We start from the raw sequence: 24,242 nt of genomic DNA on the forward strand, positions 1-24,242 counted from the left end.
ATTGAACCCAATATAACACAGGAGACATTGTACTCATTTGATCTTGCCATCTTGTGATGCATTCTTATAATGAACAAGGGACAGGAAAATTCTCTAGATCTAAGGACAAGTCATGATTACACACGCACATGACTTGCTGTCTTTGATCTAAATGGAACTACATTTAGACAAACCAATGTAAGCTTATGCAGATGCAAATGTTGAACCAGTTCTACATGTACACATGTTTGATCATGAGCTTGAGTGTATTTTGTTGAGTGGTCAAAGTAAAAGATTCCATGTATGTTATCTATTGAGCATTGGGAGTATGGGATATCCCATGACACAAACACCCCACATGTACATTGCCTGCATATAATTTTTATTATTACGTTCAAGTTTGGATTCGTCCTGAATGCATGAACATCTAACAACTCATGTACTGCTCAATTGATTTTGCTCCATTCCTACGTTATGTAAAAGTGACAAGCTTAGGATACCCCTTTTTTATTTCTTAGTTTGTGTCTTCCAATAAATGGGCAGCTTAGATAACAATTAAACCTGGGTTATATCATGGATTCGTACTAGACGCAAACATGACGGATCTAGTTTTGAACATTTCCCAATTGCCACATATCAGGTGCAGAACAAGTAGCTACGTTCATACGCCACCGAATTGGAATTTGGTCTTTTAAGAAACAAATTTATCTGTCAATGTTTCGTTTTTAAGTATCCCCCCCCTCCTTTTTTTCTTTTTCTTTTTCTTTTTTTTTGATCTACATACTCGTAGATGAGTTGTATCATAGATACAATAGCCGCATCAGGGATTACTTTCATCCAATAAAGTTTATCATCTAACCGAAAGATACGCAAAGATATCTCCGGACGTTTAGATAATAAGACTTTAAAGTCTGATAAGAAAACCCGTAAGGTCTCTCTCCAAGATCCTGAAAAACAAACCAAGCAAAAACAAACATAAGAATGATAAATTAAAGAAAAAAATTATTTTGGGGAAAATAAACCCAATTATGATATATAAATCCTGACAAAAATAAATATAATAATATAACAATTTATTCAAAAATAAAAATTTTAGAACTAATAAAAATACGATACAAATATGAAAAGTGATAATGTCTAACCAAAGTAAGAACTTTGGTTAGACACGCAATATAAAGAAATCGTAATACATATTAATATTTACTTGTGGGAACAAAAATACATAAACAAAAATTAAAGTTTTTTGTTAGGAAAAGAGGGAAATTACAAATTAAATCATATTTATATCCCGATCAACGTAAATTAATTATTTAATTATCTAATTAGTCAATAAAAGGGTTATCATAACATCACAAAGTATAAGAATTAATAAATTCAAATTATTAATCCAAGAACAAAATTAACCGCAAAATATTCATTTAGGACAATAGGACGATAATCATGCCAACCAATATTGGTCCAAAAATATATGCCACCAATTATGGCCACCAAAATTGATACAACTCCTTGAACGTTATCAAGACCTAATAAAAGCCATCAATTATGGCACCCAATAAATATTCATAAATATTAATAAATTAACAAATTTAATATGCCAATTAAGCGGAATAAATGCACATAAACACTTACCAAACACACAATTTTTCAAAAAACATGAATGGAATCAATTAATCCCTAATTTGGGTAAATATAAATCGCATTTACATGAAATTTAATACCTTATGTATAACTGAAGTATTTAATTTCTTCCTACCCAAAATTATTGCACACTAACATATATACATGCACAATATATAAATTTATACCATAATTAAAATAATACATATACAAATCATAAAAATCAATAATTTATTCGTACATGCAGCTAAAAACAAATTTGAAAACTAAAATTTATAATGTAGGAGATCAAATACACACGAAACACATCAACAAATCAAGAACTACGAAGAACACAAAGAACACAAAGAACACATAAAAACTAAAACACACCTCGTTTTCGACTAATATTGTGACCGACAACCACATCAAATCCGGCTAGGATAAATCAAGTTAGAAAAATATAGACTACTACACTCAACAAAATTCACAGCCTAATCCGAACAAGTTCCAACGAAGTTACAAATGAATTTGATCACCGAAAAAACCCTATACAACTTCTATATCAGAAGAGAAGAGAAACAAACATGCAATAATGTACATCTACAATCATAATAAAATATAAAAGCCAACAAAACAGTTATAAATCAGGAGTTTTTAAGTATCCTCTTTAATCAGGAGTTTTATGTGTATTATATTTTGAGGTTAAAATAATTACAATTATAAAATTAAAAATAATTTTATCAATGCAGGCTGTTTATATTCACTCATTTCATTTTATATTATAAATTATTTTAATCTAAAGAGGAGTGCTTGAAGTAGGGTACATGTCACGGCAGTTCTCACTGGCATGCCTATAGACATGTATTTTACAAAAAGACATGCCCAAATGACATGCCATTTTCCATTATATATAGCAAAAACTGCTGCATCATTACAGGATTGATACTAAAGTGCACTTACAAATATAACAAAAGTTAGTAAATATTAAGAACAAAACTTAGTACAGTCTTAGCTTATATTAGTAGTTTATCTAATATTTAACTATGAAATTGGACTATATTTAAAATTTTCAATATTTATAAGATATAATATTTATATAAATTTTATTATTTATATAAAAAATTAGTAAAAAAGCATGTCAAATGGACAAAAAGCATGCCCAGTCGGGCATGCCCAATCTGGCATGCCCGTGCCGCTGTGACATGAACCCTAGCTTGAGGGCACCATGCCTTACTGCACCCGCGACCCAGTTTTCTCATTAGCCAATTATAGTCATACAGTTTTATCAATGATTATACTTAGATTAAATGTTTTGCCTGAACATTTCATACGCATATATTTTTGTTGTGGATAAAGATTACGCAATGTTCGTAAAATTACAGTTATCAATGATTATATTTAGATTAAATGTTTTGCCTGAGCATTTCATACGCATATATTTTTATGGTGGACAAGGATTACGCAATGTTCGTAAAATTATATTATTATTTTTTGACAGATCGTAAAATTACATTTTAATTGTGCTCAAGTTGAGTAAGTGGTCTAAAACAGAATAGCTCTTTTTACCAACGGCACGTCGGGACCATCCATCTTCCCCTCTTTTTTAATCTTTCATAGCATCGTAGGTCAAAACCTGTTAAATTCTTCGAATGGAGCTATTTAAGTATCTTCTTTAGCCACAAAAAAACTGTAAACCTCACAAATTACTTAACTTAGATCTACTAATCAACGTATGTAATGATGAATTGTTAAAATAATCATTCTGTCATCAGCGACATAGAAAAATCGATTTATGTATGTGGAGTTGAGAATGTAGTCTGAGAAAAAGTTGAATTAATTGGTGGTTGAGTATGATTGCTTTACTAACTACACGAACCAACTGTCTAGATGCTGCTAATCACCTTTAGTTTCTACTATAATTACTTGGTCCCACGTGTATTGCTAATTACTCCCCCATGGCTATTCCTTAATCAGCAAGGGTTTACTGCTAATTAACTGAGTACTCCCTCCGTCCCTTTTTATCTGTCCATTTTGGAAAAAAAAAACACATACCAAAAAATAATTGATTGCATAAACTTTTTCATTAAATACCTCTCATTAATATCTTGAAAATGGTAGAATACCCCTACTTTATGTCTTGAAAACATGAATTCAACCAAGTTTTAAATAAGTCAAGCCTTGAAAATTGAAATTATGGAGATATATTTGAAAAACTATCATTAAATTAGTTTTGAAAGTATAAATGGACAGATAAATAGGGACAAATTTTTACTTCCAAAATGGACAGATAAATAGGGACGGAGGGAGTAGTAATGAACTCGGTTCCCTGCACAGTGGTCCACATCGGCTGGTTGATTGTTCATGTCAAAAAATGTCAAAATTAGGATTGTTTGACCTAATTTAAAAAATATATTTATAATTTATGTATGAGAAGTTAGTTATAAGTGAGGGGTGATTTTTATTCTACAGATTTGGATAATTTTTTGGTATTTACAATTTATTGGATATAAAAATTATTAATATGATAATAAATTATTATTAAAGTGGTCCTCTACATATTTGTATTCAAATTTCAAAAATAAAAATAAGTTACTAAAAAAGCAAAAATTTTAATTTCTCAGGCTCTAACTTATAAATCGAAAAATGACTTATAAATTCAAACGATATGATCAATAAATTATTTCTAACTTATTAGTTCAAGCAAACACCACTTAAGTAATATACATTGCCGAAGATTAATGAAATAGATAATAATTTAGGTCAAGCTAAAAAAGCTAGTTAGTTATTTAATTAATCGACTCACCTTCTTTTTATGTGGCTAACCTGTTTAGTTTGTCACATCAAGTCGATTGAATTCCACCAGGTATGATGAAGTGGTACCCGAAGCTGAGTCATTTCCACGGCTGAAAAGCTTGGTTGAGTTGGTTGAGATGTGAACATTTCTTTCTCTAAATCCCAAGTTTTCCCTTTATTGTGACAAGATGAAATAACTGAACTAAACTTGTCAAGATGAATTTTTTTACTTTTTGTGAAAGAAATGTGTGGTAATGGATATGATAACAAAAGTGACATCTACATGTATCCACAATAAGGTAATTAGGTGGGTGGTGGATATTCATAAATCGTGGCAAACTTATTTGTCTAACTACATTTTCATATATATATATCATGCACTAACCACCTGGTAAGTTCTCTATTTGTGAAAAGAACTCCACTCTTTTAATATATATATTATATTTGACGTGAATATAGACTTTTTTTTATCAGTTACTCTCTCCGTCCCTATTTATCTGTCCACTTTGGAAGTAAAAACTTGTCCCTATTTATCTGTCCATTTATATAACCAAAGCAAAATTTTTCATTTAATAACGTGAAGAGTCTTTGACTTTGTTCTTCTAGCTATAAATATCATGACTATTATTCAATGGTTCATCAAATTTGTATTGGATAATGGAGTAATCCCACTAGTATTTTCCTACAACTAAGAGCATCTCCAGCAGCAGCTTAGCTCATTCCTTAAATATAATATAAAATATTGGATCCTAGTGACTTAAGATAATAATAGCTATTCTCACCTCCAACAATATTCCTTATATTCATTCCTTATATACTATTTTATTATTAAAAGTTACCATTATTGCAATAGGTGAAGAGAGAGAACATGTTTGTATTCAAAATTTATTATAAAATAAGATTTAGGAGAGGAGAGAGGTTCCCTAAAGATAAGGGATGGCTAGTGGATCTTAGTGATTTAGGGAATCACTAAGATACTGTTGGAGTGGATTATTTTCCCATATTCCTCATATTTTGGTTTAAGACTCCAAATAGAGAAGCTGCTGGAGTTGCTCTAAGGCCTTAAATAAGGATATTGATGGAAGTTTCTTATCAAACTTAAATTTTCTTAATGTGCGTGAAAATGTTAAAAGTGGACAGATAAATAGGGACGGAGGGAGTATCATACTAAAATATCCTGTTTTTTACTCTAATCCCCTTATTTGATCATATTGACTATGTTTGGTTTGTCTTGTTTTCTAAAATAAATTATTTATCTTTCAAAAGATATGTGAATATGTTGATTTTTTAAATAAATAATTTATTTTTATAAATAATAAATATTCAATATCCATTAAATATTTATTATTATAAATATTCTATAAATATTAATTTTTCTGAAATAAAATCTTTTTTTACCTTGGTGACTCATAACTCGTGGAGACCAAGGTACGAGACATGGAGGCAGCAACCCATGTGAGACCACCTATATACTAAATAAAAAAACAGATCTTTACACGCAAATCATAGGACTTTGGTGTCCCCAAAGTTATATCGACCACCAAAGTGAAATTAAAGAAAAAGAAAAATATATGGAAAAATTATAATTACACACAGTAACACACGTTATAGTACACTTGCTTTGCCGACTCATCCGCAGGGGGAAAAAAAGTTGAAAATGCGTTTAAAGTTACTTTTTCAAAAGAAAAAAAATACTCCCTCCGTCCCTTTTTACTTGTCCCTTTTGAAAAAATAACGCATCTTAAGAAAATGTTAGGTGGATATCTTGTTTTCATACATATCCCTAATAAATGTGATGAATTAGATAAAGTTGTGTATATATATATGCTAGTCAAACATTAGAAGTTGTTACATTTTGAAAAAACATACAAAAAGTTGCTTTGAAAAGAGAAGTGGACAAGTAATTTGGGACAAAATTTTTTTTCAAAAGGGACATGTAAAAGGGGACGGAGGGAGTACTGAAATTAGATAGGGTTCCTTTTCTACTCTCAGTCATTTACAGTACTGAAAAGAGGGCATTAATTATATAGAAAAATAAAAAAGTTAGGAATCTCGAATAGTTGAAATGTTGGAACTTACACGCAAAGAGCGAAACATATGTTCAGAATTAAGTATGTTTATTTATTGTTATTATTATTTTATGAAATGTGATGAATGAAACTGGTAGGCAAAGGCACCTGATTATTAATTGAATACTCCCTCCGTTTCAAAATACATGTCCACCTTAGAAAAAAAGTTTTGTTTCAAAATACTTGTCCACTTCAACTTTCAATGCAAATTTATATTTCCAAAATCAACTCTCCTCCACATATTTCAAATTTATATTTCCAAGATCAACTCTATACCACATATTAGGTTCAATTAATGACTTATTACACCTCTTTTTTCTCAAAATCCACTTTTCTTAAACTATGTGATTTTTTGAAAGTGGACAAGTAATTTGAAACGGAGGGAGTAATATTTTGGATTGTCTGGTTAAGAAATCTGGCTGCCTCTAAATTGGAATAACCCTATAAAATAAGGGCGCTAAGATCAAGTGATATAAATAAATAAAAGAGGCCCCTCCTTGTATTAGTTAGTGCCTTAGTGGCTCTGCATGTGCTCTGCAATCACAGAGAAAGGCTTTTGCTTTATACTATGAATAATAAATTATATTATTATTATTATTAAATTATTAGTAATATTTAATAATTCTACCGTCCATTCCCAAAATTCCATGCAATCAGCAGTTGATTCATCACCTTTATTCCGTGTATAAATATAACGCATCATTCTGATTCATACCTCCCTCTTCCCCTCTTTCACTCATCTCACTACAATTAATCCTTTGAGATTATATTTTTGAGGTTCTTGTGAATTTGGTTATTAACATTTTTAGAGACAATGGGTGAAGAAGCTAAGCAGGTTTGTGAGCATGTATTAATGCTATTAAATCCTGATTAATATATTAATTGGTGATTAATTAACATGTGTATATATGTTTATAGGAACAAGAACAAGCTCCGGTAGAAGTGAAAGTGGAGGAGAAGAAAGAAGAAGAAAAGAAAGAGGAGGAAAAGAAAGAAGAAGCGAAGCCACCTGCTCCAGTTGTGCTGTTTGTGGATTTGCATTGTGTTGGATGTGCCAAGAAAATTGAGAGGTCCATTATGAGGATGAGAGGTACACTAGGATGCTGCATTTAGACCAGACTATTAATTAATTAATTAATCATTTGCGATAAATTAATTAATTAATCATTAATGATAAATTAACGTTTATTGGATTATTGAAATTACAGGAGTTGAAGGGGTTATTATTGATATGGGGCAGAACCAAGTGACAATAAAGGGATTAGTGGAGCCTCAGGCCATTTGCACCAAGATTATGAAGAAAACTAAGAGAAGAGCTAAGGTTTTGTCCCCACTCCCTGCTGCTGAGGGTGAACCCATACCTGAAGTTGTTGCTTCACAGGTATGTGTTTTATATTAAAATCTCGTTCTCGTTCCTAAATCCTAATTCTATTAATCGGGTTGAAATGTCGTGATCTAAATAACGCCTTCTTCTCGTTGCATACATATCTGATAGTATACTCTATATTACTGCAAGGTCTCAGTATTTTTTCCTCTTAAATATTCAGGTGAGTGAATCAAGTACCGTGGAGCTTAATGTCAACATGCATTGTGAAGCCTGTGCACTCCAACTTAAGAAGAAAATACTCAAAATGAAAGGTATAGTTTTTGAAATGTTTATGTTCCGTTTCGATTTTTGCTCATCTCGTGACATTAATATTATTGACATGTGACATTTTATTAGCTTATTTAATCAATTTTATTATATATCTTAATTGCAGGAGTGAGAACAGTAGAAACTGAGCTGAGTTCAGGGAAAGTAACCGTAACAGGAACAATGGACGGAGAAAAGCTGGTAGATTACGTCTACAGACGCACCAAAAAACAAGCGAAAATCGTGCCACAACCCGAACCCGAACCCGAAAAGCCGGCAGAAGAACCGGCAAAGCCGGAGGAGGAGAAGCCACCGGCTGCCGAAGAAAAGAAAGAAGAAGGTGGCGGTGAAGAGAAAAAAGAAGGCGAAGCTGCTGCAGCCGCACCACCACCACTGCCTGAAGAAGCAAAGAAAGACGGCGGTGACGTGGCGGCGGAGGCGGAGGCGAAGGAGGAAGAGATAGTGATGGTGAACACAATCAACGGTGAACCAATGATGCAGAGAATGATGTACAGTAGTTACTATCAGCCGGTTTACATGATTGAGAGAATCCCAGCTCCTCAGTTGTTTTCGGATGAAAATCCAAATGCGTGCGTTATTTCGTAAAAATATATTATTATAAATAAAGATGTTTTATTGGTTGATCGCTAAATCAGTTGGTATAGGTGTATAGCTGTGCGGTTATATGTAGCTATATATATGTGATTGGTGGTGGTGTGCGTTTACTTACATTTGTATAAGTGGATGTCGATGTGATATTTTTGGAGAAACATCGATACATATGTATGCTCTACTTTATGTAATAATTTTCGATCTTATATATATATTACATTACGGAGTCTGTTGCATTCACCATTGCTTAATTTGGCTGGAGATGTGCCCAAGTAATAATGAAGAAGTCTAGTTTGAGAATGGTAGAGAAATGATGAAAGATGAAGTACGAAATTTTGACAAAGATCACAAGTTAAGTATAAATAAATTAAAATGGAAAGAAGAAGAACTAAAAATTTTATTTTATTTTTTTCAATAAGTTGTTTAAAAAAACTTTCAAATTATCAATTTTACGGGATGCGGAAAGGAACGAGGTGTTCGTTCCAGAGCTACTCTAAATCTAAATATGAACACCCAATACAAGGTTCTCGTCAAACATGAACAAACGCTCCACTGTTTGATCGTCTTTTATAACATTCACGAATATGAGATGCATGGTGGTGGACACAATTTGGGAACAATCCTATTTTATTCTTTTAATTAATTATAATAATATATATTTTAAATAAAAGGACTATGATTTAATAGTTATAAGTATTTGCCAAAAGTAAATCTGATTAATTGAGTTACGAGATTCATACATAATTATTGACTTCAGACTAAAACTCAAGTTCAGGAATCTTATATGTCGTGTAAACTTTTTCCTTATATGAATTATCTCATATATTCGGTTTTCTAAAAGAGATAAAAGGAGAATTGTAATTTATTTAAATTTAGCTAAAAGAATTTAAAAGGGCGTTCATATTTAACTCATACAAGACAAATTACTTAATTAACTTTTGTATTCTCACCTGCTTAGTGAGTATTTCTTTTTCTTAATGTTCAACTGTTTTGTCCTTGCAAAAAAAAAAAACTGTTTTGTTTCACATGGTGGGTCAAAGGGAATCTCAAGCTTGGGTGTGTTTGGGAATTTTTATGAAATATAATGGGGTCGTTTGGGTTAACTTAAAAGAAGTGAGAAGTGGATAGAAGTAAAAAGTAAATAAGTTAATAAAGTGTTTGGGAAAGAAGCAGAAACTATGAGAGGGAAGCTAGTATTCTCAACTTCTTATAAGTGCTTTTACTTCTTTACACAAACGGGTCAAGAGAAGCAGAAACTAGAAACAGCTTCTACTTCTCTCAACCAAACAAGCCCAGAGACTTGTTTTCAAGTAAATATACAGGCACATATAACAGTTTATAAATTTAAATATTTGTAAGATTATTAATATCTCTTATTTTTCTTATAAATAAAAATATAAATTTTATGAATAAATTAAATTAACCCAGTCATGATTAAATGTACAAGACTATACTACCTCTGTCTCATACCTTTTTTCTTTTGCATTACTTGATACCTCTTATAAAGTACTTGCTGGTTGCTCTATTATACAAGACGTTTGATCTTTTACACGTAAGTTTAGATACTTTGATTATATAAAAAATATTAATATTTTTATAATTTTTTTTCTTAAATAAAAATGTAATATAAATATTATTATTAAGAAGCATAAAATTTAAAAAGGGAATGATAAATAAGCTCCACATTTTACTATTTAAGCTCCAAATCCAAAATTTACTCATATTTACTATTTAAAAATTGAACTGGAGCTTAAATAGTAAAATTTGGAGCTTATTTATCAATTTCCTTTAAAAAATACTGATTTTAAACATATAGTCAGACTTCTTAAAAATAAAATATGTGTAAAAAGTCCAACGTCCTATATAATATATATAGATCAATGGATCAGAGGGGGTATAGTTTTGTAACTTAAATTTGATTGCCCCAACCCCCACTTAATCTGATAAAAGGAATTAAAAATACAATCAATTTAGTACATGAGATTAAACTCATTTACTAATTCATCATTTAATCTGATAAATAAAATTAAAATAAAGACAATTTAGTACATCAGATTAAACTCATTTACTACTTTCATTGTGACACAATTATTTGAATTATATATTAGGACTTCCTGACATTTTCTAGTGAATGTATACACAGAGCTAAACAAATTATATTTTTTTCTAACGTGAGCTAAATTATTCTTTAGCAGGAAAACTAATAAGAGAATGGACACAAATTTGACTTCCTAAACGACCAGGAAAAATCACATGCATGCACATAAGATATACCAGTATCTGTATAGTTTAAAGCAGTTCCCAGATGAACTTCATTGCTAAGCAAGAAAGGCAGCTTTCCACATGGGGTGAAATTTATCTACAAAAAAGAGCCTTTGTTGAGCATGTAATTAAAGCGGATAAAATGGAGATGTTGTACAAGCAGAGACATTGATGACTCATCTTTCCACTACTACAAACTAAAAGAATGCATGTCATTGAACCTGTGCCATTCATATTTTGTGAACTAATACTTACTGCTACTGAACATCAGAACATGCATGCATGCGACCCGGACAAAAGTGGATAAAGAAATGAGATATAGAATGTTAAAGCTAATTAAAGGTCTCATTACTCAACTGATCCTACTCACATCTTCACTTTCAAGTCCTAACGAATCTCTTAAGGCTTTCTCCAAAGTATTGTATTAAATTCTCTGGTCGATCTACAATCCACTGTATATAAAGCAGTTTGAGCATAAAATGCAGAAACATGAGGTTTGAATGCACCCATGCAAGCTACTTGCTCAAGACATAGACATGCATACACTATAGTTATATAAATATATAGTATAAATATTTTTGATAGATTATTGTACAGGAAAGTCGAGAAAAGAATGGCGGATATGCAAATTGTTCCGGCAGGAGAAGTGGAGAAGAAGGTAGAGGCCCAGTACGTGGAAATGAAGGTGCCTCTTTATTCATATGGCTGTGAGAAGAAAATCAAGAAAGCCTTAGCCCATCTTAAAGGTGAGCTTGCTTTCTTCTACTTGATCCTGATAATGGACAGGTCGATCTAGTGAGGGGCACCGCCATTGTCCCCTCAAATCATCATAATAAATTTTTTAAATTTGAAATTATAAGGTTGTGTTTCGAAAATTTGTTTGGTGCCTTCGAAATAAACGATGGTTCATCTAGATTTTGTTGACGATGAAAATATCTGTCAGAGTTATAATCTGTTATATTTGTTGACAAATATGAATCTTCTCAAATGTATTTGGACAGGAATATACTCGATAGAAGTGAATTTTGAGGAACAAAAAGTGACCGTATGGGGAATATGCAACAAGTACGATGTGTTAGATACCATAAGGAACAAGAGGAAAGATGCTCTGTTCTGGAATGCAGAAGACAATCTAGTCTTGAAACAACAAGAAGACAAGGACACAGAACCAGAAGAAGAGCAAGACACAATAGCAGCTGAAGCAGCCCATTCATTTTCATCTTCTTCACTCCGTAGAAAAGCGAAAAAATTAGTGCCACCTTTGACTTTGATTAGGTGCAGCTCGTCTTTGAGTTGGAAAGCTTGGAAGAAAGTGTTTATCAGATCTTACTCATTCTAAGCTCTAAGCTTCTAGTTTTGTTTAATAAGGTCCCATTCAATTTTGTTTAAATATGTATTTATCTTTGAAATTATGTCTTAAACATAAATGCGAGACCTCAACTAAACTTTTCTTGTCAAGCACTACCGCAAGTATTTGTAAATGTACTTCTATGTGTACTTCTGCAGTTTTTGCCAGAGAATAAATTTGGGAAAAATCTTTTGAGCTCTAAATTGACTAATATGTTAAAATAATTGTTCCATTTCCGATTTATTTAAGCCGTTTTTATTGTAGTGAAAACTGTGTTTATAAGACCGACCGGATTGCTTGTCGAATTGATTGCGGGACCTGAAGGAGTATGAATAGTGTTAACTGCAGGCTTCATGACTGCACCAACTTATAAAATCTGGTTATGAAAATCTTTCACATTTAGTTGTCATCAACTACCACATGTTCTTCCCATGCCACTTGTTCTTGATATTTATGCGGTTATGCATATTTAAATAAATTAATCAGACATATATATGCACAAATGTACAGATATACCATAGAGGCAGAGAGGGGGAGATGATGAGGGTGGGACAAATAGTGGAAATCCTGGAAGAATACAGAGCGTTGATGCTACTGTTAAGACAAGAGCTGCTGGTGTTGATTCGGTCGCGTTTTTCTGCCACCGCTGCTGCACCTCCCTCAGATTCAGGATCAACCGCTACTCATTTTCTTGTTTACTTCTGAACTACTCTTCCATTTTTCTTTCTTTTGTAGGAATTGGATTATCCGAATTATACTGTTGTCCTTGTTTCCAGTAATTCTTGCATTTGTTTACGCAGTCTCATGATTTGTGAGACAAATGAACAAAGGAGAAAATAAGTTGGAGTAATAGAAGATTGAATCACATATCACCAGAAGTCATATTGCAAACCAATTATCATGCATATAACAGCAAAAGTATTAAATTAGTTTCAGAATTGCATGACAATGCAATGCTTGATAGTGCAGAGATTATTGTAGTGTGAGACACTAGACTCTGTTAGTTAAGACCTCTTTCAGCCCTGCGAATATAACGAAATTAACGCGAGATTTTAGTTGAATTTATAGCTGAAAATGACGACGAGTGGAAATAGAAACCAAGCACGTACTGGTTATCAAACTCATTGCAATTTTTCTTTTTAGTTTAGTCATGTTCGGGACTGCTTGATCACATCACAGTCATTGGCTTCATTGGCTTCAATCTGATCAAAGTCATGCAGTTGATCAAGAATTGATTGATCATGTTCATGGCTATTAACTAAACCGATTTTTCTTTATAGTCAGGTTTAAGTTTATAAAGTTGCCAACACCAATGTTTCTATGAAAAAGAGAGTTAATTTAAAAAAATTTAATAGATAATTAATAAAAGGAAAATATCCCGAAGTTGACCTCACAAATCTTCGTTAAATTATTAATGAAAAATTGAATAAGTTTGGGGTGCAAAAAGAGACCGTTATTTAAGTCTTAGATTATTTTATTTTATAATAGTTTTTAATTGATAATAATTTTACAATTACTCGATGATTTTATAAAACATTGATTAATCAATAATAAATTACGATTAATTATCGATTTTAATAAAATTATTAAATATAGAATATTTTTAACAAAAAAACTCATTACTTAGTAGCAAGGCATTTAGAAATAATTTTGGTCGGTAACCAATGACCCAAAAGGCAAAAACGTAATTTGGTGAAAATACAGGGGCAGTTTAGCAAATGAAAGATTAGAACACGAAAAGTCCAAAAAGGAGCGATTCGGTTCGAGTGACAACTGACAAGTGACAACCCGACTCACCACCACTTTGAATCTCCATATATATATAGAAAGAAATTAAAATAAACGTGCTTTCTGCGTTCTCTTTCAGGTAATATCTCTCTCCCTCTCTCTGTAATCTTGTTATGTTATCTGCTCATATCTTATCATAATCTTGGTTACATGTATAATATGTTGTTGCCCTTGTCAATATTTCTTATAATGAATGTTGTATTTCAAGTTTTTGGTGTACTTTTCTTGATGGTTGTTGTTCTTTTAAGTGTTTGATTTGTGATCAAATTTGTAGGGTTTAAAATCTGACTAGTTGAGTTAATGGCACACAGAGATATGATGGGTTTTGGGTATGTGAGTAGTGGAGGAGCTCCGTCCTCATCCTCGTCGAATTTATCGCCTTTAGCTCCCCCATTTAGTGTGGATCGGTCCAAGTCGAAAACTAATACCAACCCACTCAGCAATTTTGCTGAGAATTCACAATCCTATGGTGTGCCCTTAGGTTCCTCCTCGCTTAATTGGCAATACCCTCAGTCTTCACAGCCCGGGGTTGACTATATCTCGTATTGTAGTACTAGTTCGGAAAATGATTCGTTGCAGGCTACATCTTTGCCGTCGGCTAATGACTATAGCTACCTAGGTTCTGAACTTAATAATCTACCAAGTGTCCATTGGGCTTCTCCAAACCCTAATACGATGGATCCCAAGAGTAATATGTTTTCATATGGTGGTGGAAGTAAGCAATACTATGGTCCTTATGTGTCACAAGCAGTTGATGACAATGCATCGTTGGTGGGCCTGGATGAAGCTAATGGTAATCATGATTTGTTGTCGACTTCTGGGCTTGTACCGATGGTTGGGTCATCTCAAGTTGATTGCAGCCAAGGCTTGTCAAGTTTGGAGTGCCAATCATCATGGGGTGGATATTGGAATGGTTTGTCGGCAGGAAAGCGTGGTAAAAGGAGTGACATTGATGGGAGTTTTCATCTAAAAGGGACTGATCTTCCTGGTTCACATGCGTACCAAGATTACTTGGAACAAGGTATGGCTAATTCCTGTGTAAATATAAAGTATTACTGTTTAGGTTTTACATTCAATTACATTACTTATCTTTAAGAAAGTTTACATTACTTATCTTTAAGAAAGTTTATTTTTCAATTTCTTCTTCTATTTTCCTCGGGTAATGTTGTTTTTAGTTTAACAGAGTTCTGGTATTACATTGATATCATCTATTGGCACAATTTGTCGGCCTTGTTAAAGGCCATTCTTCCAGTCTGTGATTAGTTTCGAGATTTTGTTATAATGAATTTGATTATTGATATTTTGCATTAACAGTATTTGGTTGAAGTACTTAACAAAAGAAGATAGCAATAGCAGAATGATCAAAATTTTAGAAGACATATATTACATGGTTATTAAAATTTCAAAGATGCATATAGTAATGGTAAGTTTACTATGCAGAGCTGTAGCATGATTGGAAGCCATTTATATGGCTTTATTACAATAAAGTAAGCAGGCTCATTTTTTTCTTGTACATTTATAGAGGCCAATGGCCATAGCACCACTGTTTGTATATGCAACTCAAGGTAAATTACTAGTGGCTTATCATTCTAACGAAGTACTTGTACACCTCAATAGTAATTTATAACTAGGCTTAAACCTCAATGAGGCTCTGTGTGTCAATATTTACGTATTTGTAATTGACTATTTCCAAAAAAAACTAAAAGTATTTGAAATGTATATATTGCAGCATTAGTACATGTACATATGTGTCATTAGTTATGATTTTTGGATTGTCTCAATACTTGAGCATTTTTGTGTTCCTTGGTTTCGTTTCCGCTTTTTATTGCCAATTTGAAGGTTTTTAGGTGATCGATATCTAGTTGTCGATCAAATTTTGCGAAAGCCCTTTGGCGTATACATTTTGTGTTAAAACAGGTGCGCAATTTTAAGCTCGCTGACCCAGAACATTGATCAGGGTTGGCTATCTGTGGTTTAGTAGTCGAACTTCCTAGGTTATAAATTTAATTTTTTTTCCATAATATAAACTTTCAGGTTATGAGTGACCTTAAGAAGCAGATCATATTTACAGCTAAATTAACATGTTGTTTGTAATTTCAAGGAGTAGTCTCTGTTAGGTACTCGATGTTCAAAGAAAATCCTACTGCTACAGAAAGTATGCATGCTGTTCGTCGTGGAAGAGAGAGGAATGCTGATTTTCTAGCTAAAGAGCAGCTGGACAGTAATTTGTGCCAAAATTTGGGGTTAATGCCTACTAACTCTTCAAAATCACATATCTTTGGAACTAGTACGTCATCCCATATAGAATCACCCTTTCTTGAACCAGTTGCCTTTTCCAGTAATCATCATATGTCCTACAGTTCACACGAAAAAGGTTTTCAACTATTTGATTCTTGCACCAGGGATTGCATATCTGTAACAAAGACTTCTGTAATACCTGTAATACAACGACCAATCTCTGGAACAAAATATCCTGTCTCAGATACGGTTGCTTCTAAAAGTATGGACAGTGGGGATGTTACAGATGTTAACAGGAAGGATGGTAGTAGCTATAACCTGGCACTAGAAAAGGAACCTCATATGCCCTCAAGCTCTGATTTAGGTTTCCTGGATGCGAACTACCTTGGCTTTCACAGAGGCAGGTATGACCGGGACATATTTACTGCAGCCTCTTCTAATGAAAATGTGTCGGCAGCAGCCTCTTCTAATGAAAATGTGTCGGCAAAGTTACTTTCTAACAACTCAGTGGATCATGAAATCAAAGTAAGAGAAGATCATATTCCCCATACAAATGTTCCTCATGCTTTTGGTTTGTCTGTTAATAACACAGAAGCCTTTACTGCCAATAATACAGAAACTTCAGATCAGCACAACCCAGCTGAGGATTCACCATGCTGGAAAGGGGCATCAGCTTCTAGCTTTTGTCCTCTGTATGAATCTTCAAAAGATCTGCCTCGGAATCTTATGATGGAATTAGAAGCATGCAACTCTAATGATCACAACGAATCTGTAATGGGCTTCTCCAGTGAATTAGGTGGACTTAAATTCCAGAAAGAGAGCTTGTCAGTGGATAACAATAAATTGATTCCTTCGATAAAAAGTCTCGGTACCATTTTGCCAACTAAAGAACACCTGGTAGCTGATCCAGCTAGATTGAAGTCTGGTAGTGTGCAAGAAAATAGGAGAGACAGAGATCAAAACTTGAGCAATGTTAGAAACCACATAAACCAACATAATCTGCTCAATAAGTCAAAGAGTGATTCTGGCTCCATACAAAGTCAGGGAAGGCCTCTGTGTACTAAAGAGGGCAAGTTTATGCATAAAAGTAAGATTCAGTTACAGTCTGGTGACATGGATGCTAGGATTAGTGCCAGTGATGCCTCAGAAGGCTGCTGGATCCCGTTGCACAATGTGGAAAATGTTTTATGTTCACCCCCTTCTGAAGAAGATGATGGAAAATTACCTGCTATGGAATTAGATCCAACAATGAATGTAAAAACTCTGGTTGATGCACTGCATAATATATCAGAGTTGCTTGTTTCATCTAGCTTTGTTAAGGGATGGGGACTCGAGGAGCAATGTTCTAAGACCCTTGAGCATGCAATCCACAATATTAATTTGTGTTTGTCCAAGAGAATTCTCCAATCTTCAAGACAAGAATTATCATTCCCCAAGGCAGACATTTCTCATTTACCTGAAGAGGTACCTTGTCTTCATGTGGTATTTAATGACCCTAAATCTATGTTGCATCCCTTTGTCATACATGTAGCGAATTAATTATCCCTGCATTCTGTAATAATTGTCCATGTTTGAAAAATTACAAATATTAAGAAACTCAAGCATTGATAATAAAATTATTTTATATACTCTATTTATTACATCGACTAAATTAATTGAATAGCTGTTTGTGGTATAGGATTAGTCTTGGAGATATAAACTGCGAACTAATTAATTGTATGTGGTGTAAATTTAATCTTTGAAATATAAACCACAAAGTAGTACTTTAAAAGGTAACATTGTAATTTTAAGTGGATAACTAATTCGAAACAAATTCTTTTCAGACATGGACAAGTATAATAAAATGTGGGGTGTATATTTAAGTTGTATTATTTGAGCTCCATGTTGCATACCTATTAAGGCTTTGACATATGGAAGATTAAGCACAACGGCACCACAAGCGAACAATGCCTAATTAATTGACTACATTAGTAATCTCTCTCTCTCTCTCTCTCTCTCTCTCTCTCTCTCTATGTATATATATGTGTGTGTGTGTGTGTAATAAATTTTTGGTCATACATAGTAATTCATATCTCATTTTCTGGCTTTTGTTCAGAATGATAAGATGTCATATAAGATCCACACCGTACTAGTGTTCCTGTATACTTATATATTTAATGATCTTCTCTTTAGTTTATATGTATACTTATCAAGTCAGGGCTCGATCAGTAAACATCTTCAGTCTTCACATTTCATATGCTCACTGGTGAGGTGAGTGTAATTTTATAGTCATCCAACATCAATGACTCATTGTTTTTGTCATAATACAATGAATTCTGGACTCAAGGAAGTAGTTCTTTTGATACCATACTCTTTGTATTATGCCATTCACTTATAAGCTATACTCATCTGCTTTCTGCAAGAGCTGGAAAAAAAGCGGTTTTGACTACCTTTGATACTTGTTGAAGATTATATAATTAAGTGATTGCATAAATCTCTACATTCAATCGCCTTTGCTTTTGAACGCTAAAAAAATTATGAAAATGAATCTGCAATTGGTTAGTGCTTAATGTCAATATAGAAAAAAAATGCACTTCATTATGTAACTTAACTACAGGTTTTAAGGAGCACAATTGATACTTATGATCAGGGGCAGAGCCATCACATACCCTGTAACTGGGAAATGATTAAAGTTTTTTTTTTTTTTTTTTAACTTAATTGCATTCTATATTTAAATTTTTGATGGCTGTTTTTCAGCTGTATAATTAAATTTTGTTTTGATCTCATTGTGCTTCAGGGTACCACAAAGCCGAGACTCCATGCAATGACTGAGGTAGGCAATCAACTTGGTTCATACCCTAGACATGAACAGAAAAGGATTCACGGTGTATCTGACACACAATCTGAAAAAAATATGGATTTCAATTCTTCAAGGAATGAAGCAGATGCTATGTTGCATGCTAATATGGTTCAGGTCTTTTTTGTCAATGGACTTCTTGCATCAAATACTAATGCAGATCAGTGTATACATATTTAAGGGTTTATTTTTTCTGCATATTTTAAAATATTGGTCCACTTTGAAACCTTGCAGAATATCAAAGTCGTCTTTGATGAGAATTTCCAGTCGGAGGAAAGTATATCACTAGAGACTCTGTTGTACAAAAATCTGTGGCTTAATGCAGAAGCTGAGTTGTGTGTCACTGGCTTAAAAGCGCGCTTTGATCAGGTGAAGATTCAGATGGAGAACTGCAAGTCGGACAAAAAAAAAGGTTGTGCATACCTTGTAGAAATTGGTTTTAGATCAAAAGATTATGCCTTGCCCTGTCGTTTAAGGGCCTTTTCTTATGTTTGTATGTATCTTATTGTTTCCTGTTTGGTATGTTTCAGAAGATGCAGTTATTGATAAAATACCCAGTTCTGGAGAGCCTCCTGACCGTATCCCAAACATTACCAACGGGTCTACTCCTAAGGCTAATGATAGCCCAAAGCAAAAGGAACCAATCCAACATAATATTTCAAGCCCAAGAAGTGATGCTAAAGATGTTGAAGCTTCTGTTATGGCTCGATTTCAAATCCTAAAAAGGCGGGGAGACAATATAAACACTTGTAATGTGGAAGAGAAGTCTCTGCCATATGTTACAAATTCAGGTTTTCCCTGCAAAATTGTTGGAAGTCAAACTGGGAGCAAAAGTTTTGATGTGGCAGTGGGATCTCGTATTGTGCATCGCAATGACCATAACAGTGAGAAAAATTTAGGGTCATCTCAGGCTGGTTGTCAGCATGAACCAGTGGAAGGGTCCGCTGCATATGTTACGGACAACTTAACCACGTTTTCAACAATTTAGAAAAATGACGTGAAGACCAGATCAGGCTGGTATGAGAACACTTCATCAGATTGTGAACACGTGCTAAAGGAAGATATTGCTTAGCAATGGTAAACAAACGGATGTATTGCTATCTATATTTTAACTCCTACATGATTGTATATATGTAATATAAGGAGGAGTTATATCCAGATTTTTGATGAAATTGCAAGTCTAATTTAAACGTTATGGTGCCCATTTGCTGGACCTCTTAGTTAACAAAGTAATGTGCATCTAGCAGTGGCTCAACGTAAGTTCAATCTTAACCAGAATGTGTACAGAAATACAATTATACCTATTGCAACGTTTGTTTTCTTTTGCTTGTACAGAGATGCTGGATATAGGACTATTGGCCATTTATGCACCAGGATGGTCCCTTCTAGACACGTTCTTATTGAAAAAGAAGTCCGACTTTCTTGCTGTTTGATTTTTGACTTTAAAATTTAAATTAAAAAAAATATTTATGTAATAAATTAATAATTGACATAATATTAGAAAACTAATTGAAAGTAAGAAACTTGTATGAAGTTATCTTTTGAATAATTTATATGCTTGATAAAAATATTCACATTTGCAATTTTTAAATTAAATTTTAATTTGTATAAATTTTTCATAAATTACATGTAACAAAAAAGTTATCTAAAAAGATCTTTAACTTAATTTTAGATGATTATAGGTCATAAAAAATGAGATAAAACTTTTTTGTGATAGAAGTTGGTCGGAGGAATAAAGAAGAAAACGGTTTCTTTTAAATTATCATGTTTGAAGGAAGAAATAATGATTATATTTCTAAACTACAAATTTAATTCATTTTAAATTTTCATTCATAATCAGAGTGTTAACAAAACTTATGAAAAATGGCAGGTAAAATGTTTCCCTCCTTCCCTCTACTTAACTTAAATTTGTAAATACGTCGAATATAAAAATGATATTTTTTAACCTAAAATAAGAATTCAAAATATAGAAAAACTGTGCTATTCTTCTATAATTCGACCAATTTATGTTGCCTTCATGTTGCGAAGCAGGCTGACACACTGAAATTTAACTACAAAGTAGCATCAAAACTGTATGCAATTAAGTCAGATGTCTGAGCATCCATCTCTTCTTTGTCCCTCTTTACCCAACTTGTTTGTGCATTTCCACAGGGTAAACCATGTCCTTTTTTGTACCAAAAGTTACTGGCATGCTCACTGCAAGTTGGCACAAGTTGAACCAAGTCATGCTAGCTATTGCTATAAATTGAGCCGAATTTGTATACCCAGTATCCTAAACTCAACTGCAAGTCTGCAACTCTAAAGAGATGAATCTATCAGTATTGTTTGTTATGGTTATGTTATATACCATGTGTTTTCAGGTATTGAAAACACAGCAGCTTCAAGTAGGATTTTACAGGACTAACTGCAGTAATGCTGAATCTATTGTTAGACAAGAGGTTGAAAGGGCCTTTTTCTTTGACGACAAGGGTATTGCAGCTGGTCTCATCAGACTGCATTTCCATGACTGCTTTGTCAGGGTCGGTATTTAGTTCTAAATTATTACTATATGCATGAAACTATGCATGCAATAGAACTGCTCAATTTTTCTGATAGTGGTGCATATGATATAGTACTGACAAAAACTGTGGCTGGCTGGCAGGGTTGTGATGGATCAGTCCTTATAGATTCGACGCCAAATAATGTGGCAGAGAAGGATAGTCCAGCCAATGGCATCTCTCTTCGAGGCCTTGATGTCATTGACAGGGCTAAGGCCAGACTTGAAGCTGCATGTAGAGGCGTAGTCTCTTGTGCTGATATCCTTGCATTTGCTGCAAGAGATTCTACTGAAATTGTAAGACACATGCACCGCGCACAAACATCTTTCATGCATGCCATAAATTTGCATTAACTTAATTAATGCATTAAACTTCAAATTTGCTTGTAGACTAAAGGAATAGGATGGCCTGTACCAGCAGGGAGGCGAGATGGGAGAGTTTCTCTTGCTGCCGAGACAGTTGCATTACCTCCACCAACATTTAACGTAACTCAATCTACTCAAGCATTCGCTAATAAGGGACTATCTCAGAAAGACATGGTCATTCTACTAGGTGAATCTTTTTAGTTCTATACTATGGTTTTACAGAAATCCTATAAAAGATACTGCGGAATTAATCCTCACCAATTCTCAGAGGAATTATTTTTTTAAGAAAAGACTTCATCAAAACTTAAAAGGTCTTGTAACAGTGTTTCTTAAACACAACTTATTTGCCACTGATATGCAAAACCAACCTTTGTATTCTGCAGGAGCACATACAGTTGGTCGGTCACATTGCACATCATTCAGCAAGAGGCTGTACAATTTTAGCCCGACAACAAGTCAAGATCCCAGCTTAGATCCTTTTTTTGCATGGTTTTTGAAGTCACAGTGTCCTCTAGATGGACAGGGAAACATTGATCCGAATTCAGTAGTTCAGATGAACAGAAGCCCAAATCTTCAGGACAACAGCTACTACGCGGATATATCAGCACATCGTGTGGTATTAACCTCAGATGAAACTCTGAATAGTAACTCACAAACTTTGTCACTAGTGAATGAGTATGCATCAAACAATACCAAGTGGCTAATCGATTTCGCAGGAGCAATGGTAAAAATGAGTAAGATAGGGGTGCTTACAGGTACTGCAGGAGAGATTAGATCCAACTGCAGGGTCATCAACCCATAGTAAAAAAGCTCATGTATCTAATAAGTTACCATGCAATAATCTTTTTGCAGGTTGTAACAATTTGTACTACTACTAAATGACAAGATAAATCCTATGATAATTTACAGTTTATGTTTGAATGCTAAAGGATTCATTAGAGTTTACAAGTAAATTATTGTCGAATAATGTTTGTCGTAGCACAAGATCCTACTGTGACCTTTCTCTCGACACCGTAACACTTTAGATGAGTTGATTACTTAAGAGCATCTCCAATGGGAAGTAAAATTGCTTAAAATGACACATCATCCAGGGCCGGCCCTTGGGTAAGGCTACCAAGGCGGCCGCCTAGAGCACCACTGTCTTAGGGGCACCAAAAAATCTTTACATATGTAAGTATATACTAACAAATTTATGCATTTACATATTTATATGTATTTGAATTTACTGTATTAATCTTAAAACAATATTTTTGATTATGTCATTGTATTGATTTCAATGTATGTAAAATTTTTCTTTACGATTTTGAAAAATAGGGGCACCATTTTCAATTTTCGTCTAGGGCATCCTAATCTCTGGGACCGGCCCTGACATCATCAAAAGTACTATTATTTTATTTTCTCTCTCTTTATTTATACTTTTGGCAACTCTATACATAAAAATTTACTCCAACAATTGGCAACCAAAGTTGCCACATTAAATAAAACATATATGAGTATAAAAAGATAGGGAACTATATGCTTTAGGGTGATATACACACTTCTTTTCATTTTAGGAGGGTGCCAAAAATTGGCAAATTTACTTGGCATCCTTTCCACTCCAATAGAGAACCAACAAGAGTGTCATGTCACGTCATACCACATGACATTTTGGCACTCTTTTTGGCACCGCCATTGGAGTTGCTCTAACATGTTATCAGAGTTCGGTTTACGAGGCTCCTCTTCTAGGGAATATAAAAATAGATATACGGGATAGTTTTCTGTTCAAATCTGCTGAATTTCGGACCACATATATGCACCAGCGCAGCATGGTCCCTCGCAAACACGTCACAATTGAATCAGCAAGTCATGCTTTGTTACCTTTTGCCCCCAAAAGCCGCCCGCTGACGATTAATTTCCGTACTGATACAGAGATAGTAAAATCGTACAAATAACAAAATTCATGCAGTGTCTGGCCGGTATTGATCGAGAGAAATAGGCAATGGGTATTTCATTATATAATCAATGTAAGTTGATCAGATGGTAGCTCCATCCTATGTTTATATTTATTGTTTGCGTGTATTTTGAATCTCTTATAAAGTATAGTTCAATAATATTTTGAATTTTTTTTTTTGCGTCAAACCTTTTTTCAGAATTTATTTTAAAAAAAATATTATGAAATATTTTATAAAAATGTGAAAATATGT

General features: G+C 33.5%; 4 protein-coding genes across 5 annotated transcripts; all 4 read left to right on the forward strand.

Annotated features, from left to right (window-relative positions):
• Positions 1 to 6,917: 6,917 nt before the first annotated feature.
• On the forward strand, positions 6,918 to 8,925 carry LOC108225251 (heavy metal-associated isoprenylated plant protein 9). Its single transcript, XM_017400079.2, has 5 exons — positions 6,918 to 7,275; positions 7,359 to 7,530; positions 7,649 to 7,821; positions 7,988 to 8,078; positions 8,201 to 8,925. Exons 1-5 carry the CDS (start codon positions 7,255 to 7,257, stop codon positions 8,677 to 8,679), a joined length of 936 nt encoding a protein of 311 aa, XP_017255568.1. The 5' UTR covers positions 6,918 to 7,254; the 3' UTR covers positions 8,680 to 8,925.
• A 2,375-nt stretch (positions 8,926 to 11,300) lies between these two features.
• Positions 11,301 to 12,405, forward strand: LOC108226787 (heavy metal-associated isoprenylated plant protein 36). Its single transcript, XM_017401782.2, has 3 exons — positions 11,301 to 11,441; positions 11,545 to 11,693; positions 11,949 to 12,405. Exons 1-3 carry the CDS (start codon positions 11,437 to 11,439, stop codon positions 12,284 to 12,286), a joined length of 492 nt encoding a protein of 163 aa, XP_017257271.1. The 5' UTR covers positions 11,301 to 11,436; the 3' UTR covers positions 12,287 to 12,405.
• Positions 12,406 to 14,059: 1,654 nt separating this feature from the next.
• Positions 14,060 to 20,361, forward strand: LOC108227963 (uncharacterized). Of its 2 annotated transcripts, XM_017403374.2 has the most exons (6): positions 14,060 to 14,162; positions 14,358 to 15,104; positions 16,185 to 17,785; positions 19,098 to 19,274; positions 19,392 to 19,569; positions 19,688 to 20,361. In XM_017403374.2, exons 2-6 carry the CDS (start codon positions 14,384 to 14,386, stop codon positions 20,143 to 20,145), a joined length of 3,135 nt encoding a protein of 1,044 aa, XP_017258863.1. In that variant the 5' UTR covers positions 14,060 to 14,162; positions 14,358 to 14,383; the 3' UTR covers positions 20,146 to 20,361. The 2 variants fall into 2 exon arrangements, with proteins under 2 accessions (XP_017258863.1, XP_063935617.1); XM_064079547.1 differs by lacking the exon at positions 14,060 to 14,162 and having other exon boundaries at positions 14,205 to 15,104.
• A 1,079-nt stretch (positions 20,362 to 21,440) lies between these two features.
• Positions 21,441 to 22,980, forward strand: LOC108226760 (peroxidase 5). Its single transcript, XM_017401755.2, has 4 exons — positions 21,441 to 21,676; positions 21,799 to 21,990; positions 22,084 to 22,246; positions 22,443 to 22,980. Exons 1-4 carry the CDS (start codon positions 21,464 to 21,466, stop codon positions 22,859 to 22,861), a joined length of 987 nt encoding a protein of 328 aa, XP_017257244.1. The 5' UTR covers positions 21,441 to 21,463; the 3' UTR covers positions 22,862 to 22,980.
• The last annotated feature ends 1,262 nt before the right edge of the window (positions 22,981 to 24,242 follow it).

The sequence above is a fragment of the Daucus carota genome, chromosome 6 (assembly GCF_001625215.2).
Source record: "Daucus carota subsp. sativus chromosome 6, DH1 v3.0, whole genome shotgun sequence".
NCBI classification, from domain to species: domain Eukaryota; kingdom Viridiplantae; phylum Streptophyta; class Magnoliopsida; order Apiales; family Apiaceae; genus Daucus; species Daucus carota.

Excerpts from the sequence above, each read along its gene's own strand:
- LOC108225251 (XM_017400079.2), top strand. The coding sequence starts at position 7,255 with ATGGGTGAAGAAGCTAAGCAG. Across the intron at positions 7,531-7,648 it reads GTCCATTATGAGGATGAGAG|GAGTTGAAGGGGTTATTATT; the intron begins GTACACTAGGAT and ends TTGAAATTACAG. Across the intron at positions 8,079-8,200 it reads GAAAATACTCAAAATGAAAG|GAGTGAGAACAGTAGAAACT; the intron begins GTATAGTTTTTG and ends TCTTAATTGCAG.
- LOC108226787 (XM_017401782.2), top strand. Across the intron at positions 11,694-11,948 it reads AGCCTTAGCCCATCTTAAAG|GAATATACTCGATAGAAGTG; the intron begins GTGAGCTTGCTT and ends GTATTTGGACAG.
- LOC108227963 (XM_017403374.2), top strand. The coding sequence starts at position 14,384 with ATGGCACACAGAGATATGATGGGTTTTGGGTATGTGAGTAGTGGAGGA. Across the intron at positions 15,105-16,184 it reads CCAAGATTACTTGGAACAAG|GAGTAGTCTCTGTTAGGTAC; the intron begins GTATGGCTAATT and ends TGTAATTTCAAG. Across the intron at positions 19,275-19,391 it reads TGCATGCTAATATGGTTCAG|AATATCAAAGTCGTCTTTGA; the intron begins GTCTTTTTTGTC and ends GAAACCTTGCAG.
- LOC108226760 (XM_017401755.2), top strand. The coding sequence starts at position 21,464 with ATGAATCTATCAGTATTGTTTGTTATGGTTATGTTATATACCATGTGT. Across the intron at positions 21,677-21,798 it reads TCCATGACTGCTTTGTCAGG|GGTTGTGATGGATCAGTCCT; the intron begins GTCGGTATTTAG and ends GCTGGCTGGCAG. Across the intron at positions 21,991-22,083 it reads CAAGAGATTCTACTGAAATT|ACTAAAGGAATAGGATGGCC; the intron begins GTAAGACACATG and ends ATTTGCTTGTAG.